This window comes from Geotrypetes seraphini, chromosome 7 (assembly GCF_902459505.1).
Source record: "Geotrypetes seraphini chromosome 7, aGeoSer1.1, whole genome shotgun sequence".
NCBI lineage: Eukaryota > Metazoa > Chordata > Amphibia > Gymnophiona > Dermophiidae > Geotrypetes > Geotrypetes seraphini.
Genome location: NC_047090.1, coordinates 191,444,032 through 191,461,827, shown reverse-complemented (window position 1 = coordinate 191,461,827; position 17,796 = coordinate 191,444,032). Strand labels below are relative to the sequence as shown.

Below are 17,796 nucleotides of genomic sequence, written 5' to 3'. Positions count from 1 at the left end.
AATTCTATTCTATCAACTTTAGTTTCGCCATTGTTAAAATTGCCCATACATAGCTTAAAGAACTTTAAACAAATAACTCTTGTTTTGCAGATTTCTCGGCTGTTTCAGGGGTGTAAATTTGCATAGCCCAAAACACTGTGCATCCAAAACTAATTAATGGTGGCTAGGAACAGTGTGAACACCCCAGACAGTGTTCATTATTCTACCCCCAATGTTAAGCAATAACTTCATCAGAAAGAGCAACAATGGATTTACTGGCCGAACACTGTTTGGCTGAAGGGGCTTAATTATAGAATCGAACGACACGCTTTTTTATGACTATTATTGAGGGTTTTTTATTTTTTGTGAGCTTCTTTTGAACATCCTTGTGAACAATTCTTCTTGGAGGAAGTGTTACATCCTGACATTGGAAGTTGAACATTGAGAATGGAATAAAGAACGCTATCTGGGGCGTTCACACTGTTCCTAGCCAGCATGAATTATCATAGTTGTGGATGCACAATGTTTTGGATTATGCAAGTTCACACCCCTGAAGCAGCCGAGAATTCTGCAAAACAAGCACCCTTGTTGGGTTGAGATTCAGGGCTCTGTGATGATGGCAGTTGATGAAGATTGTCGGAAATGAGCTACAATGGATTTTCGTCATCAGATAAGTTCCCTTGATTGTGCTCTAATTCATCATTCTGAGACTGAGTTAACAATTTCTTATGGAGTTTTTTTTTAATGCCGATGAGAATAGGAGACAACTTTGAAGTACTGTGTGTTTGGCGCTGTCAGAAAGGTTTTGAGACTTTTTTCTCTACTTTATTTACGTGTATTATTGAGTCTCGAATGAGCTGCCTTCCATTTGACACTACATAAGAATAAGATTTATTTCATGTATTTTTGAATATATTGTTACTCTTATAAGTTAATGTGCAAAACTAACTCACTTGGAGACATTGCCCTCCAAAGAAATCAATTCCAAAGAACAGGTCCTGCACTAGAAAGCGTGCAATCCCTAGATCTAGTTCTATATGGATAGGTTTTAAAGATGGTATCTCTAATGGGTCTGTCTGTACTGTACTCAGGGTCTACAAAATGTCTGGATAATTTCTTAAAAGAAAAGTCCATAAGCCATTATTAAGATGGACTCAGGGAAATCCACTGCTTATTCCCAGGATAAGCCGCATAGAATCTGTTTTACTACATGGGATCTAGCTAAGTACTTGGGACCTGGGTTGGCCACTGTTGTAAACAGGATACAGGGCTTGATGAACCTTCGGTCTGTCCCACTATGGCAACTCTTATGTTCTTACGAATGTTCAAACTCCAGGGGCAGATTCAGACCAGGACTGTGGGTGATGGTTAACCTACACAGAACTGGCCTATCATAGTCCACAACCCCAAATGCCCAGTAAGCAGCAGAAGAGAACAGAAACTTGTCTGAGAGCCACTAAGCAGTTCATTAGAGTAGAAGGGCAAGTAGAGCACCTGAGTGGGAAGGAGCCAAAGCTGAAGGACCAGTTCTAGGCAGAAGAAGTCCATCTCAAGCTTTCTCCACCATGTAAAGTGCTAGACTTCCATGTCCTCATTTGCTCACCACTTTCTCAAGTCTTTACCACTAGGGCCTTATCTCAAAAACATGAAGTCAGGATCTCAGAATAGCTAAGAAAAGCAGGTCATAAAGTGGGCAGAATCCACTGGATCAAACTGGCACAAAAGCAACTAGACACAGTTGACACTAATCTGGAGTGAAGGCCGTAGACACTGAAAGCAGAAACAGCAAGATCCCATACCCAAGAGCAAGGCTGAGCCCCAGTGCATCAGGGGCTGGGCAGCCTGCAAGAAATTAGTAACCACTCGATCATTTACGCTTTATTTAATGTTATATACCATATTTCATGCAACCCAAAGCAAGGTGGGCTACAATTAAATAAAAAGGATAGAAAAGGAAAGGAATTTCCATGTTCAAAGTTAAGGGAGAGATGTATTTAGGAATCCCTGGGCTAATACACTCAGATAAGGCTCTCTACATGCACCTCTGCTTGGGTTCCTGTGGTGCTCCTTCATCTGTTCAGTAGCCCCAGGTCCCAAGGGGATGTTTGAGCCACATATAGTAGACAGGGGGCAGTACAGAAAGAAAGGCCAGAGGAGGAGACCCTCTTGGCCTTTTTTGGTAGGGATGGCTGAGATGATGCTGGCAGTCCTCAGTGCCTGTCTTTCTCTTCCTCCGTAGGGGTGCGTCTAGATCGGGTTCGTGGTGGACGTCAGAAGTACAAGAGGAGGCTGGATTCTGAGAACAGTGCAGCATATTTGAGCTTACAGCTCCCACCTCCCTCCAAAAAACCTTGTGAGTCCCAGCTCTAATTTCAAAGTTCTCCTATCAGCTCACAGTTCCACTGCATCTGTCTTTGCCTCCTTTCTCCTTCCATCCCCATCATGCTTACAGAAGCCTAGAATATGATACCAGATAAAGACTGTAAGATCCACCTAATCTGCTCCCATTCCCTCATGTCACATTGTCTTACAACATAGCTGATCTCTAGTTTACCCCTCTGTTCCTCGGACCTACAGTCAGTCTGATATTATCTTGTTGGGGTTTAAAAAAAAATATTTTTGATTGCTGGTTTAATATCCATCATTCTATCTGGTAGGCTGGTCTATGCTTCCGCCACCTTCCCTTCATATTCTTAACATATGTAAAGATCGATGACCCCCTCCCAGCCCTTCTTTGGTAGAATTATCTATTATTATTCTTCTATAAGTATCTCAAATTTAATGGCATTAGGATGACTATTTCCAAACAGCTCCACCACTGTTACTCTGCACAAGATCCTGCATTCTAATGGGAATTAGATATAAAGTGGCCCCCCCTCCCCCTGCCCTCCCACCCACATTTGTCAGTTCTAAGGCCACTTGGTCCATGAAGCAGTTATTCATTGCATCTAGAAATTTAACCCTTTTGAGATGCCCTAACTGGCCTGTCTAATTGCTCTTAGCATTTCACAATGTTTCATCATCTTGGTCAGGTACAATATAGTAAACCCCCATTGACATACAGTAAATCAGTTCCTGACAGAATATTAATTGCCAATATCTGCTACATAAAGAAGGGATAATTAAGAACCCAGGTAGGGCATCAATACCAGTGGCTGCCACACAGAGCAGTGCCTCCCAACCTAGAGTCCCATGAGACCAATGCAAGGGCTTCCACCAGAAGGGAGGCAACCCTTCTACTGAAAATAAGAACAGGTTGGTTCCTCTCTGAGGAGATCTGCTCTAAACTACTACTATATGATCAGACTGCCTAATCCCATGCTGGCCAGGCCAAGAGAAGATCATGGTCTCAAGTAACCCCAAAAGAAGAAAGGAAAAAGTATAGGTGACAGCCACTGGAATCAAAACAGCACAGAGAGGAAACAAGAAAGAGTGTGGCCAACATGAAGAGCAGGTGAGGAAGACCAGGAGCTGAAGATGCACCAACAGGATAAAGGGAAACTACCATGAGAACCTGCCTTTAACTGTCTCTTCAAATGGCTGGAAGAGGAGGCAGGCAATGCAGTGACCCTGAGAGTATTTCTGATTACTCTTGCATATACTCCAGTTATTCTTCTGACTTGACAGTGAGGGAGAAAAGCTGCATTGAGTGGTATGGTTGTGGGGAAGGGAGAGAAGGAAGACAGAAGAGGCCACCAGGGATAGGGCATGAGAGAAAAAGGAGCAGAGGAGAGAAAACACCTGGGAAGGAGCTACGCTAGGGAGAGGAGGGAGAAAGAAGTGTAGGAGAGAATTCATCCAGGAAGGAACTGTAAGGGGAAGAGGGTAGGTAACTGAGAAGCAGCTATGAGGGAGAAGGTAGGATGGTGAGATCCAGAGAAGAGGCTGCAGAAGGCAGAAAAGAAGTTACAGAAGAAGGGACCAAGAGGGAAGGGAGCAGGTTGGGAGGTAAGACTTTAGGAATGGACTGTGCTGGAAGCAAAGGGCTACAGGGTAGAAAGGGATCAAACTGGCAGAATCAAGGCAGGCATAAGTGGCAATAATAATCCTGGGACTGGACTCCAGCCAGGAGATACTGCTCTCTTTAATCTAGCTCCTTTCAGAAGTACCTTCTCCAAACTTGTACACCATTTTCTAAGTGAGATCTCACCAATGATGTATATTATCACTTCTGTGGTTCTGCTGGCTATCCATCCCAGCATCTCTCTGGCTCTGAACATTGTCCTATGACACTGTCTTTCTACCTTCAGATCATCAGCCATGATCACCCTGGAGGCTGTCTCTTGTTTTGGCATAGCTCCTTCTTTGAATTTCTCTGGTCCAAAGGTATTACTGAGCATTTCTGCATTACACCTCAGCTGACAAACTCTCAACATCCCTCAGCAAGCTTCTCCTTCTGTCTCCTACAAATATTGTCTACAAAGATACTGAACAGAACCAGCCCCAGGACCGATTCTGGGTCTTTCCAGTAATCACTTAAAGTCATTTAATTCCCAGGCACAACTAATACACGCAGTACCTACTTGTTCGCTTTTCCATCCCTAAAGGGCTGCACCTACAAGAGATACCTCGATAGAACACTATCATTCCAAGCAGGCAAATGGAAAAAATGGTTAACCAACTTCATTTCAAATGCACTTTCGTACCAAACGTTTAGGAAGTCAATAAAAACTTATCTCTTTCACAAATTTCTCTGACCCTACTTCAGCCTGATGTACTTGCAAACCACTTCCAGATAAACCCTGACTAAACTTAGCATGTCAATGTAATTTTGAAAGTTCTCTGTAATGTCGCTGTCTGTACACAGTCTCTTCCCTTGTAAGCCAATTTGTGGTATGGCGGTATATAAAAATAAAGTTGTTATTATTATTATTTGCCACCATTTACTGGTGGTGATGAGCCTCCTCTGCTGAAATTCATCTCCAGTGCTCACCAATGAGCTGATCCTCTGGCCATCCAGTCAGAGATGCTGAATGCGTTTTGCTATGATCTCCTTTTGGTAATGCCAGATTGCTCGGCATCATGTCGTTTCCTGGATGAATATCCTCCCCTATCCTTTCCCTTGAAGTACTGATTGGCAAAAGGCCGACCTCTACAACCTGTCCAGTTTCCAAAGTCTGAACATTATCATCAATTGACCTTCCAGAACCACTCTGAGCTGCTTAATATTTTAGGATGTATCTGTCCTTAATCCCCCATTCAGTTTGCTTTGTTTCCACCAGCCAAATTCACTAAAAATGTATCAACCCAGCTGAAACGATGAAAGCGCGCTAAGGTCCATGCACTGAGTTCTTCAGGGACAATGGTCAGAGTAACCAGTCTTGTCCCTGCTTGGATGGTGGGCTGGCATGACATCAGTCAGTAAAGCTCCTCAAGCAAACACGTTCCTCAGCTGCCCCCTCTGGTTTCTGTACACTGGGGTTTCTAGGATACACCCAGATGCCCCCAAATACATCCTACCTAACCAAACACATCCAAGTTCCAAGTTTATTCATTATTTACTGTATTGCTCATTGAGAGCCTTCTGAGCGGTCTACAACCAGTACCTATTCTATCAGGAACTCCATTTGAAATAGAGCCAAGTGCTGACAGTGATATATAAACACTCCCTTACTAATATTTGCATAGATAGATGCCTGCTCTGCATGTGTGGTACAAATGATGCCCTAGGAGAGGGTCCCTAGCATCTAGAAAACTCTTCTTCCCATTTTGCAGTGACCAAGATTGTCTCCCACCTGCTGGTGGCTGAGCCAGAGAAGATTTACGCCATGGCCGACCCAAGCATGCCAGAGAGTGACATCAAAGCACTGACAACCTTGTGTGACCTGGCAGATCGTGAGCTTGTAGTGATCATAGGATGGGCAAAACACATCCCAGGTAAGAGAGAAGAGCTCAGAGCCCTTGTTGCTGCCTGCTTATCAGACTCCCCCCCCCCACCCTGCCCTCTTTCTTTCTCTTTCTGATCTCTTTGCTCTTCAACATCCCTCCCCTCCATCTCTCTTTCTCTTTGCTCTCCTCTTTCCTGCATATTTTACTGCAGACAGTATTTTAGGTGGACCTTGACCTGATGGGGATCCCCAAGCCTTGTCAGCTGAAGATGTCCTCTGGTCGCCAAAACAAATGATTTCTCTATGTGTTACAGCCACCAGTGCTCTCCACCCTTTCCACTGCACTAGCTTCTCACCTCCTGCACACACTTGGTTTTTAATCCATGAAAACCAAGTGACAACAGGTGGAAAGCACAGCCAGCTGTAGCAGGTAGGGAAATCACTTGTTCCAGCAGTCAGAGGATATCGTCAGCTGGCAGGGCTTGAGTATCTCTACTAGCCAGAATTGTGGGTGGGCCTGAGTCCAAACTCGTGGCTATGCCACTGGGCTCCACTACTTTGGATTTGTAGCTGTCTCCTGAGTCTGCTCCATGGTTAAGTTTGCTGCATCTTTTCTTCTGTCCTGAACTTCAGGGTGGTGGGACTCCAGCATGTGAAGGTCTGAGAGCAGGGAAGCCCAGACAGCTCAGTCCTTTTAAGGCATCAGGGGAGATGTTTGTGGTGAAGGTACTGAGCTGGAATATGTCCCCCCCTGCATACCACCCTCAGCAGCCTTGTTGTAACCCAGAGCTGTAGAAAAGAGATAATGCAGAGCATATGAATCATGCAAGCATGGGTAAGAAGGTGAGACTGTACAGATCCTAGAGGAGCATTAGAAACAACGAGAACATTCAGGTCGTAGGAAAAAAAAAGTGAAGGCAGATAAAGAGTGTAGTTGGAACCTAAAGATAATGCCAGACCGACTTCTATGGTCTATGTCCCAGAATTACCAAAGAAAGACAATTTAATCATGGAGGACCGTTCAGGTCTTTATCTGCCATCATTTACTATGTTATTGTAATGCTTATCCAGTCTGTTCATTCATCCCATCTACTATCCCTTCCTCTGCCTTTGAGATCCTGTCAGCAAGAATCTTCTGATACAGTCTTTATCTCTACCACCTCCATCAGGAAGGTCAGTCCATTAATTCACCACCAATTCTATGAAGAAATATTTCCGAAGTTCCTCTTTCACCTTCATCTTATCTCCCTCATTCCAGATCTCCTTGTCGGTAACAAAAATCTCATGCACGAATACAGGATGTCTGGGGCGGTACTTGGAGAGACCTCCCAGGAAAGGGACTTGGGAGTTCTGATCGACAAGTTGATGAAGCCATCCACACAATGTGCGGCGGCAGCAAAAAGGGCAAACAGAATGCTAGGAATGATAAAGAAGGGGATCATGAACAGATCAGAGAAGGTTATCATGCCGCTGTACCGGGCCATGGTACGCCCTCACCTGGAGTACTGCATCCAACACTGGTCACCGTACCTGAAGAAGGACACGGTACTACTCAAAAGGGTCCAGAGAAGAGTGACTAAGATGGTTAAGGGGCTGGAGGAGCTGCCGTATAGCGAAAGATTAGAGAAACTGGGCCTCTTCTCTCTCGAACAGAGGAGGTTGAGAGGGGACATGATCGAAACATTCAAGGTACTGAAGGGGATAGACTTAGTAGATAAGGACAGGTTGTTCACCCTCTCCAAGGTAGGGAGAACAAGAGGGAACTCTCTAAAGTTGAAAGGGGATAGATTCTGTACAAACGTAAGGAAGTTCTTCTTCACCCAGAGAGTGGTAGAAAGCTGGAACGGCCTTCCAGAGGCTGTTATAGGGGAAAACACCCTCCAAGGATTCAAGACAAAGTTAGACAAGTTTCTGTTGAAGAAGAACGTGCGCTTGTAGGGCTAGTCTCAGTTAGGGTGCTGGTCTTAGACCAGAGGGCCGCCGCGTGAGCGGACTGCTGGGCATGATGGACCACTGGTCTGACTCAGCAGTGGCAATTCTTATGTTCTTAAGCAGAGAAAATGACAACAGATAAAGACCTTCACAGTCCATCTAGCCTGAACCACACCTGCCAATCTGTATGAGCCAAAACCACCCATCTTAAACAATGGTTGGCAAGTCTCCACCTTGCCAGTCACATATAGGCAGCCACACATGATGGAGTCTTGGTTCTACCAATGTATTGCTGACGGTATTCAACTTACCTCACCTGGAGTATTGCGTTCAATTCTGGTCTCCTTATCTCAAGAAAGATATAGGGGCGCTAGAAAAGGTTCCAAGAAGAGCGACCAAGATGGTAAAGGAGATGGAACTCCTCTTGTATGAGGAAAGACTAAAATGGTTAGGGCTCTTCAGCTTGGAAAAGAGACGGCTGAGGGGAGATAGGATTCAAGTCTACAAAATCCTGAGTGGAGTAAGTGGATCGATTTTTCAAACCGTCAAAAATTACAAAGACTAGGAGACACTCGAAATTACAGGGACATACTCTTAAAACCAACAGGATGAAATTTTTTTTCCACTCAGAATAGTTAAGCTCTGGAACGCGTTGCCAGAGTATGTGGTAAGAGCAGATAGCGTAGCTGGTTTTAAGAAAGGTTTGGACAAGTTCCTGGAGGAAAAGTCCATAGTCTGTTATTGACAAAGACAAGGGGGAAGCCACTGTTTGCCCTGGATCGGTAGCATGGAATGTTGCTACTCCTTGGGTTTTAGCCAGGTACTAGGGACCTGGATTGGCTACCATGAGAATGGGCTACTGGGCTTGATGGACCATTGGTCTGACCCAGTAAGGCTATTCTTATGTTCTTATGTACCAGTCAAGATGTCTTCCCCTCCCCTGAACTGCACAGCAATGGACAATAAAGAGATCTACAATATTGGAATTGCCTAAACTTCACCTGGCTTTTACCATTTGCGGGACCCCTGTCTGGCATTAGCCTTGGTTCCCCCAGTGCTGGAGGTGCTTTACAACATGGCAACATGGCTTTACAAAAGGTAAATCGTGCCAAACGAACCTGATTGAATTTTTTGATTGGGTGACCAGAGAGCTGGATCGAGGACATATGCTAGATGTAATTTACTTGGATTTCAGCAAAGCCTTTGATACAGTTCCTCATAAGAGGCTGTTGAACAAACTTGAAGGGCTGAAGTTAGGACCCAAAGTGGTGAACTGGGTCAGAAACTGGCTGTCGGACAGACGCCAGAGGGTGGTGGTTAATGGAAGTCGCTCGAAGGAAGGAAAGGTGACTAGTGGAGTCCCTCAGGGTTCGGTGCTGGGGCCAATCCTGTTCAATATGTTTGTGAGTGACAATGCTGAAGGGTTAGAAGGAAAAGTGTGCCTTTTTGCAGATGATACCAAGATTTGTAACAAATTAGACACCGAAGAGGGAGTGGAAAATATGAAAAAGGATCTGCAAAAGTTAGAGGAATGGTCTAATGTCTGGCAACTAAAATTCAATGCAAAGAAATGCAGAGTAATGCATTTGGGGATTAATAATAGGAAGGAACTGTATATGCTGGGAGGAGAGAAGCTGATATGCACGGACGGCGAGAGGGACCTTGGGGTTATAGTGTCCGAAGATCTAAAGGTGAAAAAACAGTGTGACAAGGCAGTGGCTGTTGCCAGAAGGATGCTGGGCTGTATAAAGAGAGGCGTAGTCAGTAGAAGGAAGAAGGTGTTGATGCCCCTGTACAGGTCATTGGTAAGGCCCCACTTGGAGTATTGTGTTCAGTTTTGGAGATCGTATCTGGCGAAAGACATAAGAAGACTTGAAGCGGTCCAGAGGAGGGTGACAAAAATGATAGCAGGCTTGCGCCAGAAGACGTATGAGGAAAGACTGGAAGCCCTGAATATGTATACCCTAGAGGAAAGGAGAGACAGGGGAGATATGATTCAGACGTTCAAATACTTAAAGGGTATTAACGTAGAACAAAATCTTTCCCAGAGAAAGGAAAATGGTAAAACCAGAGGACATAATTTGAGGTTGAGGGGTGGTAGATTCAAGAGCAATGTTAGGAAATTCTACTTTACGGAGAGGGTGGTGGATGCCTGGAATGCGCTCCCGAGAGAGGTGGTGGAGAGGAAAACTGTGACTGAGTTCAAAAAAGCATGGGATGAACACAGAGGATCTAGAATCAGAAAATAATATTAAATAATGAACTAGGCCAGTACTGGGCAGACTTGTACGGTCTGTGTCTGTGCATGGCCGTTTGTGGGAGGATGAGCTGGGGAGGGCTTCAATGGCTGGGAGGGTGTAGATGGGCTGGAGTCGGTTTTGACAGAGATTTCGGCAGTTGGAACCCAAGCACAGTACCGGGTAAAGCTTTGGATTCTTGCCCAGAAATAGCTAAGAAGAAAAAAAAAAATTTTAAATTGAATCAGGTTGGGCAGACTGGATGGACCATTCGAGTCTTTATCTGCCGTCATCTACTATGTTACTATGTGCTGAATCTTCACCAGTCTTTTGCGGGGTAGAAGTCTGTACAGCATTGATTTTAATTTTCTCATGCTGGATTTGACAAATCTTCAGTCTTTTGCCATTTAGGGGACACATCAGAGAAGTCGATCTGGCTTCAGCCTTATTTCCCACTACACTTGCCCAACATAACACCTCACCAGACATGTTGTGTTTCCATCCTCTTTATATTTAGGCATTAACTGTGTCTGTCAACTGCATTTTTGGATTCACTCACTGTTTTTGACTCCATCACCTTCCCTGGAAGGGCGTTACAGGTATTCAGTACCCTCTCTGTGAAAAAGCATCTCCTAACATTATTCCTAAGTCTGCGCAAAACTGTGGAAACAATCTTAAAGAATAAAAATGATTGAACACAGAGAAAAACAAATAGGGGAAAATATTTTTTTCACTCCATAAATAGTTAAGCTCTGGAACTCATTGACAGAGGATGTGGTAACAGTGGTTAGTGTAACTGGTTTTAAAAAGGTTTGGACAAGTTCCTGGAGGAAAAGCCCATAGTCTGCTATTGAGACAGACATGGGGGAAGCCACTGTTTGCTCTGGGATCGATAGCATGGAACGTTGTTCTTATTTGGGTTTCTACCAAGCACTAGTGAGCTGGATTGACCACTATGGAAACAGGATAGTGGGTTAGAAGGACCATTGGTCTGACCCAGTATGGCTATTCTTATGTTTAACGTGTACCTAACCTGTCTAATGCAACTCCTGGGACAAAGCAAAGAGCGAGCAATGACCTGCTTGCAACTATGGATTTGTAACTACGACCTAACTGGACTGATCTACCTCTACTAGCAACCCTACTGAATGTCCATGTCAATCTGTCCATTTGAACTGTATAGATAAAAGCAGATTAGAAAGCCTGATTAACATAACATACTATACCTCCTTGCAAACTCCATTCATGTCCATTCTACTGCCCCTACCTTTCTGGAAGAGGTCTATTTGACTATTACCGTCTGCATCTTTCTCTAGCGTATACATATTCAAGTCTTCCAGTCTCTTTTCATGTCTTTCTGTACCATTTTTGTTGCCTTCTTCTGAATTGCTTCAATTCTTGTTATGTTCTTGAAGAGACATGTCCTCCAAAACTGGACATATTACTCCAAGTGGGGCTTATCTAACAATCTGTACAGGGGCATCAACAGCTCCTGTCATGTTCTTAATCCTCCTACATGCTCCAGTGGTCCAATATCTCTCCATCACTTTTCTCTCCCTTCCTGGGACCAACATGTCTCTATCTCTCTTCTCTCCTTGCCTCCCATAGTTCAGAGCTTCTCTATCCCCCGCCTAAGGTGGGCATCAGTTGGTGAGGCTTGGGGACCCCCACCAGCTACAGCAAGGGAGATATTCATTTTGAGGTGGCCTAAGCTCAAAGTGGAAGGTCCAGCCCCCTCTCATGGTTTTGCCACTGATTGTGTTCAAAATGAAATACAGTATATTACATTACATTACATTACATAAGTGATTTCTATTCCGCTTGTACATTAGAAGATAGCTGGACATTTCCAGGCGATAACATTACAATACATTACATTACTTTACATACCTTTACATTACATTACAATACTTGCCGAGTTTAACTTTTTGGGATTTCCAGTTCAGCTTTGGTATTTCTGTTTCAAATTTGTGATCCATTGTTCTATATTTGGTGAAGATCTGTCTGTCTGTTTTGTGTGTGAAGAAGTCATTTAAAAGTGGGTGGGGGAATTGGGAGTTGTGCAGGTAGAACAGGGGCTCCCTCCTTAATTTCTGCCCTGGGCCCCAGCATGTCTAAAACAAGCTCAGTGGAGGGGTAGCTATTGGACCCCCTACTGTCTGGGCTGTCTGACACTCCCCAGTTGAAATTATTTTCCTGAATTTGTACATCACCTTGCTATCTTTTTGAAGAAAGGCGATTAGTCAAGTTTTAACAAATGCATAAAATCAAAGTCTTTACCTATTTGTAGAGGATAAGAGAAAGGGGAGTAGGGGGTGGTGGGGGTGCAGGGATGGTAGTCAAGAGTGGGCGGATCCAAGCACCGAGGGTGGCAGAGAGAGGAAGAAGTAGTTGGGCACAAAGTGTAGGGGCAAAAAAGATTAGGAAGTGCTAGAGGTGGTGTTTCTGAACTGTTCTTTTGGGGCCTCCAAGTCCTTATTATATCTGTATTGGTGGGAGATGCTAGGAATTATTTAAAAAGGGATAGTTAACAAGACTAAGAATGGTATGAGCTCACCTTGAGTATTGCGTTCAATTCTGGGTCCTTATCTCAAGAAAGATATAGTGGCACTAGAAAAGGTTCAAAGAAGAAGCATCTAGATGGCAAAGGAGATGGAACTCCTTTCGTATGAGGAAAGACTAAAACAGTAAGGGCTCTTCAGCTTGGAAAAGAGATGGCTGAGGGGAGATAGGATTGAAGTCTACAAAATCCTGAGTGGAGTAGAACGGGTACAAGTGGATTGATTTTTCACTGTCAAAAATTACAGACTAGGAGACACTCGATGAATTTGCAAGGAAATACTTTTAAAACCAATAGGAGGCCATTTTTTTTCACTCAGAGAATAGTTAAGCTGTGGAACGCATTGCCAGAGGATGTGGTAAGAGTGGATAGCGTAGCTAGTTTTAAGAAAGGTTTGGACAAGATCCTGGAGGAAAAGTCCATAGTCTGTTATTAAGACCAGCCTCTGCTTGCCATGTATTGGTAGTTTGGAATGTTGCTACTCTTTGGGTTTTGGCCAGGTACTAGGGACCTGGATTGGCCACTGTGAGAACGGGCTACTGGGCTTGATGGGCCATTGGTCTGACCCAGTAAGGCTAGTCTTATGTTCTTACTGAGGTTGCTGAGCCCCTCTAGTTTTTCTTAGAGTGACAGCTGATATTTTGGAGGTTGTTGAGCCCCTCTTATTGTTTTTCTCGGTGTAAAAGGTATATTGTTGGATCACAAATGTGCTCATATTGAATCCCCTAGTGTAAATGTCACCATACACCACTGCCTGGGGCTCTCCACTGAGAAAATTGACCATTTAAGCAACTCCCTCTCTCTCACACACACTGTGGACCGTCTCGTGGTCACCTTGTCTCTTTTGACCTTTTCTCTCAGGTTTTTCCCACCTGTCGCTGGGGGACCAGATGAGTCTGCTGCAGAGTTCCTGGATGGAGATTCTTATCCTGGGCATTGCGTACCGCTCCCTGCCCTATGAAGATGAGCTGGTGTATGCAGAAGATTACGTGATGGATGAGGAACACTCCCGCCTCACGGGTCTGCTGGAGCTCTATGTCGCCATCCTTCAGCTCGTGCGCAAATACAAGAAACTCAAAGTGGACAAGGAAGAGTTTGTCACGCTCAAGGCCCTCGTCCTCACCAACTCAGGTAATTCATCTGACTTCAGTGAGGAGCATCACTCAGTACAGCAGCTCTTAAGCTATGTGATAACTCCTGCTTAATTCAGGGTCTCCTATTCAGTCCCCAGGGGGTTCCCACTCTTTTATGGCCTACAAGGGAAATTCCACCCCCCATACTACAGAAGTTCAAACACTGCCTAAAAGTCCCCTTAGGGCTATGGGTATATTAGCTGAAGCAGCAGATGCCCTGGAAGTAGCTGGCACCCGCATGCTCTGTACTGCACCCCTGAAGGAATTCTCCTGTCGGCTTGTCTTGGACAGACAAAACAAATAATCAGTCGATGAGAATTCTGATCTTTCCTTGTAGCCTTTCTGAGAAACCATTTGCTGAGGGGCTAGATGGGGTCTTTTTCTATATGGCGCTTTGAGAGACATTTGGGGAGGGCCTAAATCTCTCTACAAAGCTTCGGCCTTGAGCATGGTATGGCAGGCCTCTTTTCAGCACACTCACCTCTACCCCTCAACTCTCCCCACAGATTCCATGAACATAGAGGATGTGGAGGCTGTGCAGAAGCTTCAGGACCTGCTCCACGAGGCTCTTCAGGACTATGAATTCAGCCAGCACCAGGATGAGCCACGACGGGCCGGCAAGCTACTGTTGAGCTTGCCCCTGCTGCGCCAGTCAGCCACCAAAGCTGTGCAACACTTTTACAGCGTCAAATTGCAAGGGAAGGTGCCCATGCACAAACTCTTCCTCGAGATGCTGGAGGCGAAGGTGTGAGCCTGAAGGAAGAACTTCCCCCCCTCCTCCCCAACTTCCCAGGGCCAAGAGATGGTCTACCTAGAACAGAGGATGAGAAAGGGGAGCTTTAGGTGCAATCCAGCCTCCAGCTGTCCTGCATCAGATAGAAACAGATGTTTCCTCGTGGCCCTCCAGCTTTGGGCTAGAGAAGTGCAATGGGACAATCTGAAGAGGCCAGTCAGTGTCTTACAATCAGTGCTATAGATTCATTAAATGGATGAGAATAATGTAAATATGTGAGCAAGACCCAGATATGAAGTTAGCAGTAAAAATCTGTTTCTGCCCCACTCCAGCACCTCTTTGGACCACAGGGTCATCAGCTTCCTCCTGTCACCCACTGTGTCCCCTGCATTCAATAACAAAATGTGTTCAACAAGTCCAGGCCTACCCTGAGGCATGATTCGGGCTGGATCTGTGTGTTTGACTGACCCAGGGTGAGGAGGTATCTCTAGAAAGCTTGTAGAGCTGAAGCCCGCCTCCGGTCTCTGGTGCTGGCTGTGGTTTCCTGTTCTGGCAATCAGCTGCATCGTAAGGAAATGTGGGGGACGTATAACGTTTTTATTCCAGGCTGCCCAAACCCTCTATGACATGCTCTGAACAACACAAACACCCTTCCAAAAAGCAATCCTCAGCCTTACAAAGAAGCCAGGAACGCTCTCACTTAGGCTGAGATCTGAGTTGGGACTAGTTAGAGGGGTGGTGGTGAGCTGTCTTCCTCGGGGTGCTGGCACTCCTCCTGCTCTCTGCCTCCCCTTCCCACTCCTCCCCCTGCCAGGCGCTCACCTTTTTAACTTTGGCATGAGCAGCCACAAACATGCTGCTCGTGTTGGCTTCGGCGCTCTCTCTGACATCACATCCGGGACCCATGCCCAGAGAGAGCGCTGAAGCGGACACGAGAAGCAAGTTCATGGCTGCTCACGCCGAAAACAAGAACCTAAGAATAGCCTTCCTGGGTCAGACCAAAGGTCCATCAAGCCCAGTAGCCCATTCTCACGGTGGCCAACCCAGGTCCCTAGTACCTAGCTAGATCCCAAGTAGTAAAGCAGATTTTATGCTGCTTATTTTAGGAGTAACTAGAGAATTTTCCAAAGTTCATTTTAATAACGACTTATGGACTTTTGGGAAATTATCCAAACTGTTTGAAACCCTGCTAAGCTAACTGCTTTCACCTCATTCTCTGTCAACAAATTCCAGAGTTTAATTCTGCACAGTAGGAGATGGTAGAACTGGTAGAAGCACCCAAGAACTGGTTTGTGCATCAGAGGCTGAGCTAGCTTGCACAGAAGTGGCTACAACCAGTCTTACTTCCACAGCAAGCAGTTGAGCATTGGGACCCTAGGAAACTTTTAGTGGCCTCTTTCTTCATAAAGAGTTATCTGACCAAAAAATATCACGTCATCGTTCCATTTTCTCCAGGAAGTTCAGATCCTGACTAGAATTAATGAAAACAAAAGTAAACACTGAATTATCCCATGTTCAAAATATCTACAACAAAAGTGGGCAAACAAAACTTTTTCAAAGTTAACCTGTTGATACATACGTATATATATGTATCAGATATAAAACAGAGGATTTGTCGAGCCCTGTTACAAAAAGTTGTCTAAGAAACTTGGCATGGAGCATTGTTGACCTGTCGACCATAGAAGCTGATATCCGTCAATGTCTCTCTGCAGTGCAACCTTTTCAAGAGCTCCTTTTCTAGAGATAGTTAGCAGTCCTTTTACTAAGTTGTGGTAAAACCATCTTTCCCACCCGCTAAGGCCATTCTTGCCATAGCCAGAAAATAGTTGATTTTCCATTTTCCAAATGAATGTTTATGTCCTGTTCGATCCCCAATTCGCCCACCACTCCACCTCCCTATTGAGGCCATGTGGGAACATTGTTTGCCAATGATAAATCCAGGATTGTTCCCTCTTCCGTAGATGTGCCTGCAAATTGCCTCCCCCCCTTGCAAAAACACTGGGGACTCCAGTACTAGAAACCTCAAATCATCCAAGTCATGCTGTTTTCCTTGTCAGTGCTCCGTTATTGGTGCCAAAATTTCCCCTCACAAATCGTGCTTAAATGTTCTATGATCCTTACCCGAACACTTCTTGTGGTGTGTCCAATGTAAAATAATTGGCATGGACAAGTAATTAGATGCACTGCCCCCACTGTTGCACAAATGGTCTCTCTGCTTAACTTATGCATGCGTCCTGTGCATGGATATGTGACCTCCTCTGTGATGATTGCATGCTTACATACACTGTAATATCCGCACTGATCGTACCCCCTTCTTTGATGGTTTCGTACATCTGATTGAGTAAGGAAGTGCGATCAGGTCACTAGGTCACGCCTCTGAAATAAGCAAATCTTGGTGGGTCACTAAAGACCTCATATATCCGCAATATAAACCAATAATTTCTGAATGATCTTCTTGAGTTGACATGCTAAATATGAATAAGGCAAAACACATACTAATGGTGACCTGATTTCCGCTTCACGCTTCTGTAGTAAATGTTCCTTCTGCGCACACAATGCATGTTCATATGCTTTCTTAATGATACCCGCAGGATATCCCCGCTCTGTAAATCTCTGTTTCGTATCTTCTGCTCGCATTTCGTATTCTTCCACAGAAGAGACACTGCAACCACAACAACTGCCCCTTAGGTAAATTAGTTCTAAGATGTTTAGGATGATAACTATCAAACACAACAAGTTATTGTGATCCGTGCTCTTTCTGGGTATCGTGGTGGAAAATTCCCCATGTTCCAAATGATTAGAAATGTCCATTAAGGAGACATCATGTGGGTCAAATTCAGATGACAGGTGTTCAACCACCGCACGAACCTGGAAAGATGTTCCTCTATGCATGTCCACACCAGATCTTATGCGGTGTACACAAACTTCTCCTCAAAATCAGTGCCATATACAAGTTTCAAGTTTATTAAAATTTTGATATACCACCTTATCATTTATTTCTAGGTGGTTATATATTATATATAAGCAGGTCATTGTAGGTGCCATCATCGCCACCATTGTCATTCCCTTTATCTACATAAAAATTTGTCATCAAATTTAAAATAATTCTCTCCAAGGGCTATGTTTGTAATAGTACATAAAAACTCTACCCTAGGAGCTGTAGAGACAGGGTAAGGAGATGTTTCCAGATAACTTCTAGGGCTGCTTGCTGGGAGATGTTCGTGTGCAGAGCGGTTATATCCAGAGTGGCCATCATGGCATCTCCCGGCACCTCCTCCAGTGATTGCAGAAGTACCAACATGTCTGTGGTGTCTCTGATATAAGATCTTGCCTTGGGGACCTCCCCCTTCAGATGAAAATCCACAAAATTAGACAAGGAGCCAATGCCTGACAC

General features: G+C 44.7%; 1 protein-coding gene across 1 annotated transcript in view; it reads left to right on the top strand.

The window, feature by feature from the left end:
- Positions 1-14,420, top strand: part of ESRRB (estrogen related receptor beta) — a 70,056-nt gene extending 55,636 nt beyond the window's left edge. Inside the window, exons 4-7 of the mRNA XM_033952697.1 lie at positions 2,219-2,332; positions 5,695-5,856; positions 13,398-13,667; positions 14,176-14,420. Coding sequence (XP_033808588.1) covers positions 2,219-2,332; positions 5,695-5,856; positions 13,398-13,667; positions 14,176-14,420 — 791 coding nt within the window. The remainder of the gene's footprint in view (positions 1-2,218; positions 2,333-5,694; positions 5,857-13,397; positions 13,668-14,175) is intronic.
- Positions 14,421-17,796: the final 3,376 nt, after the last annotated feature.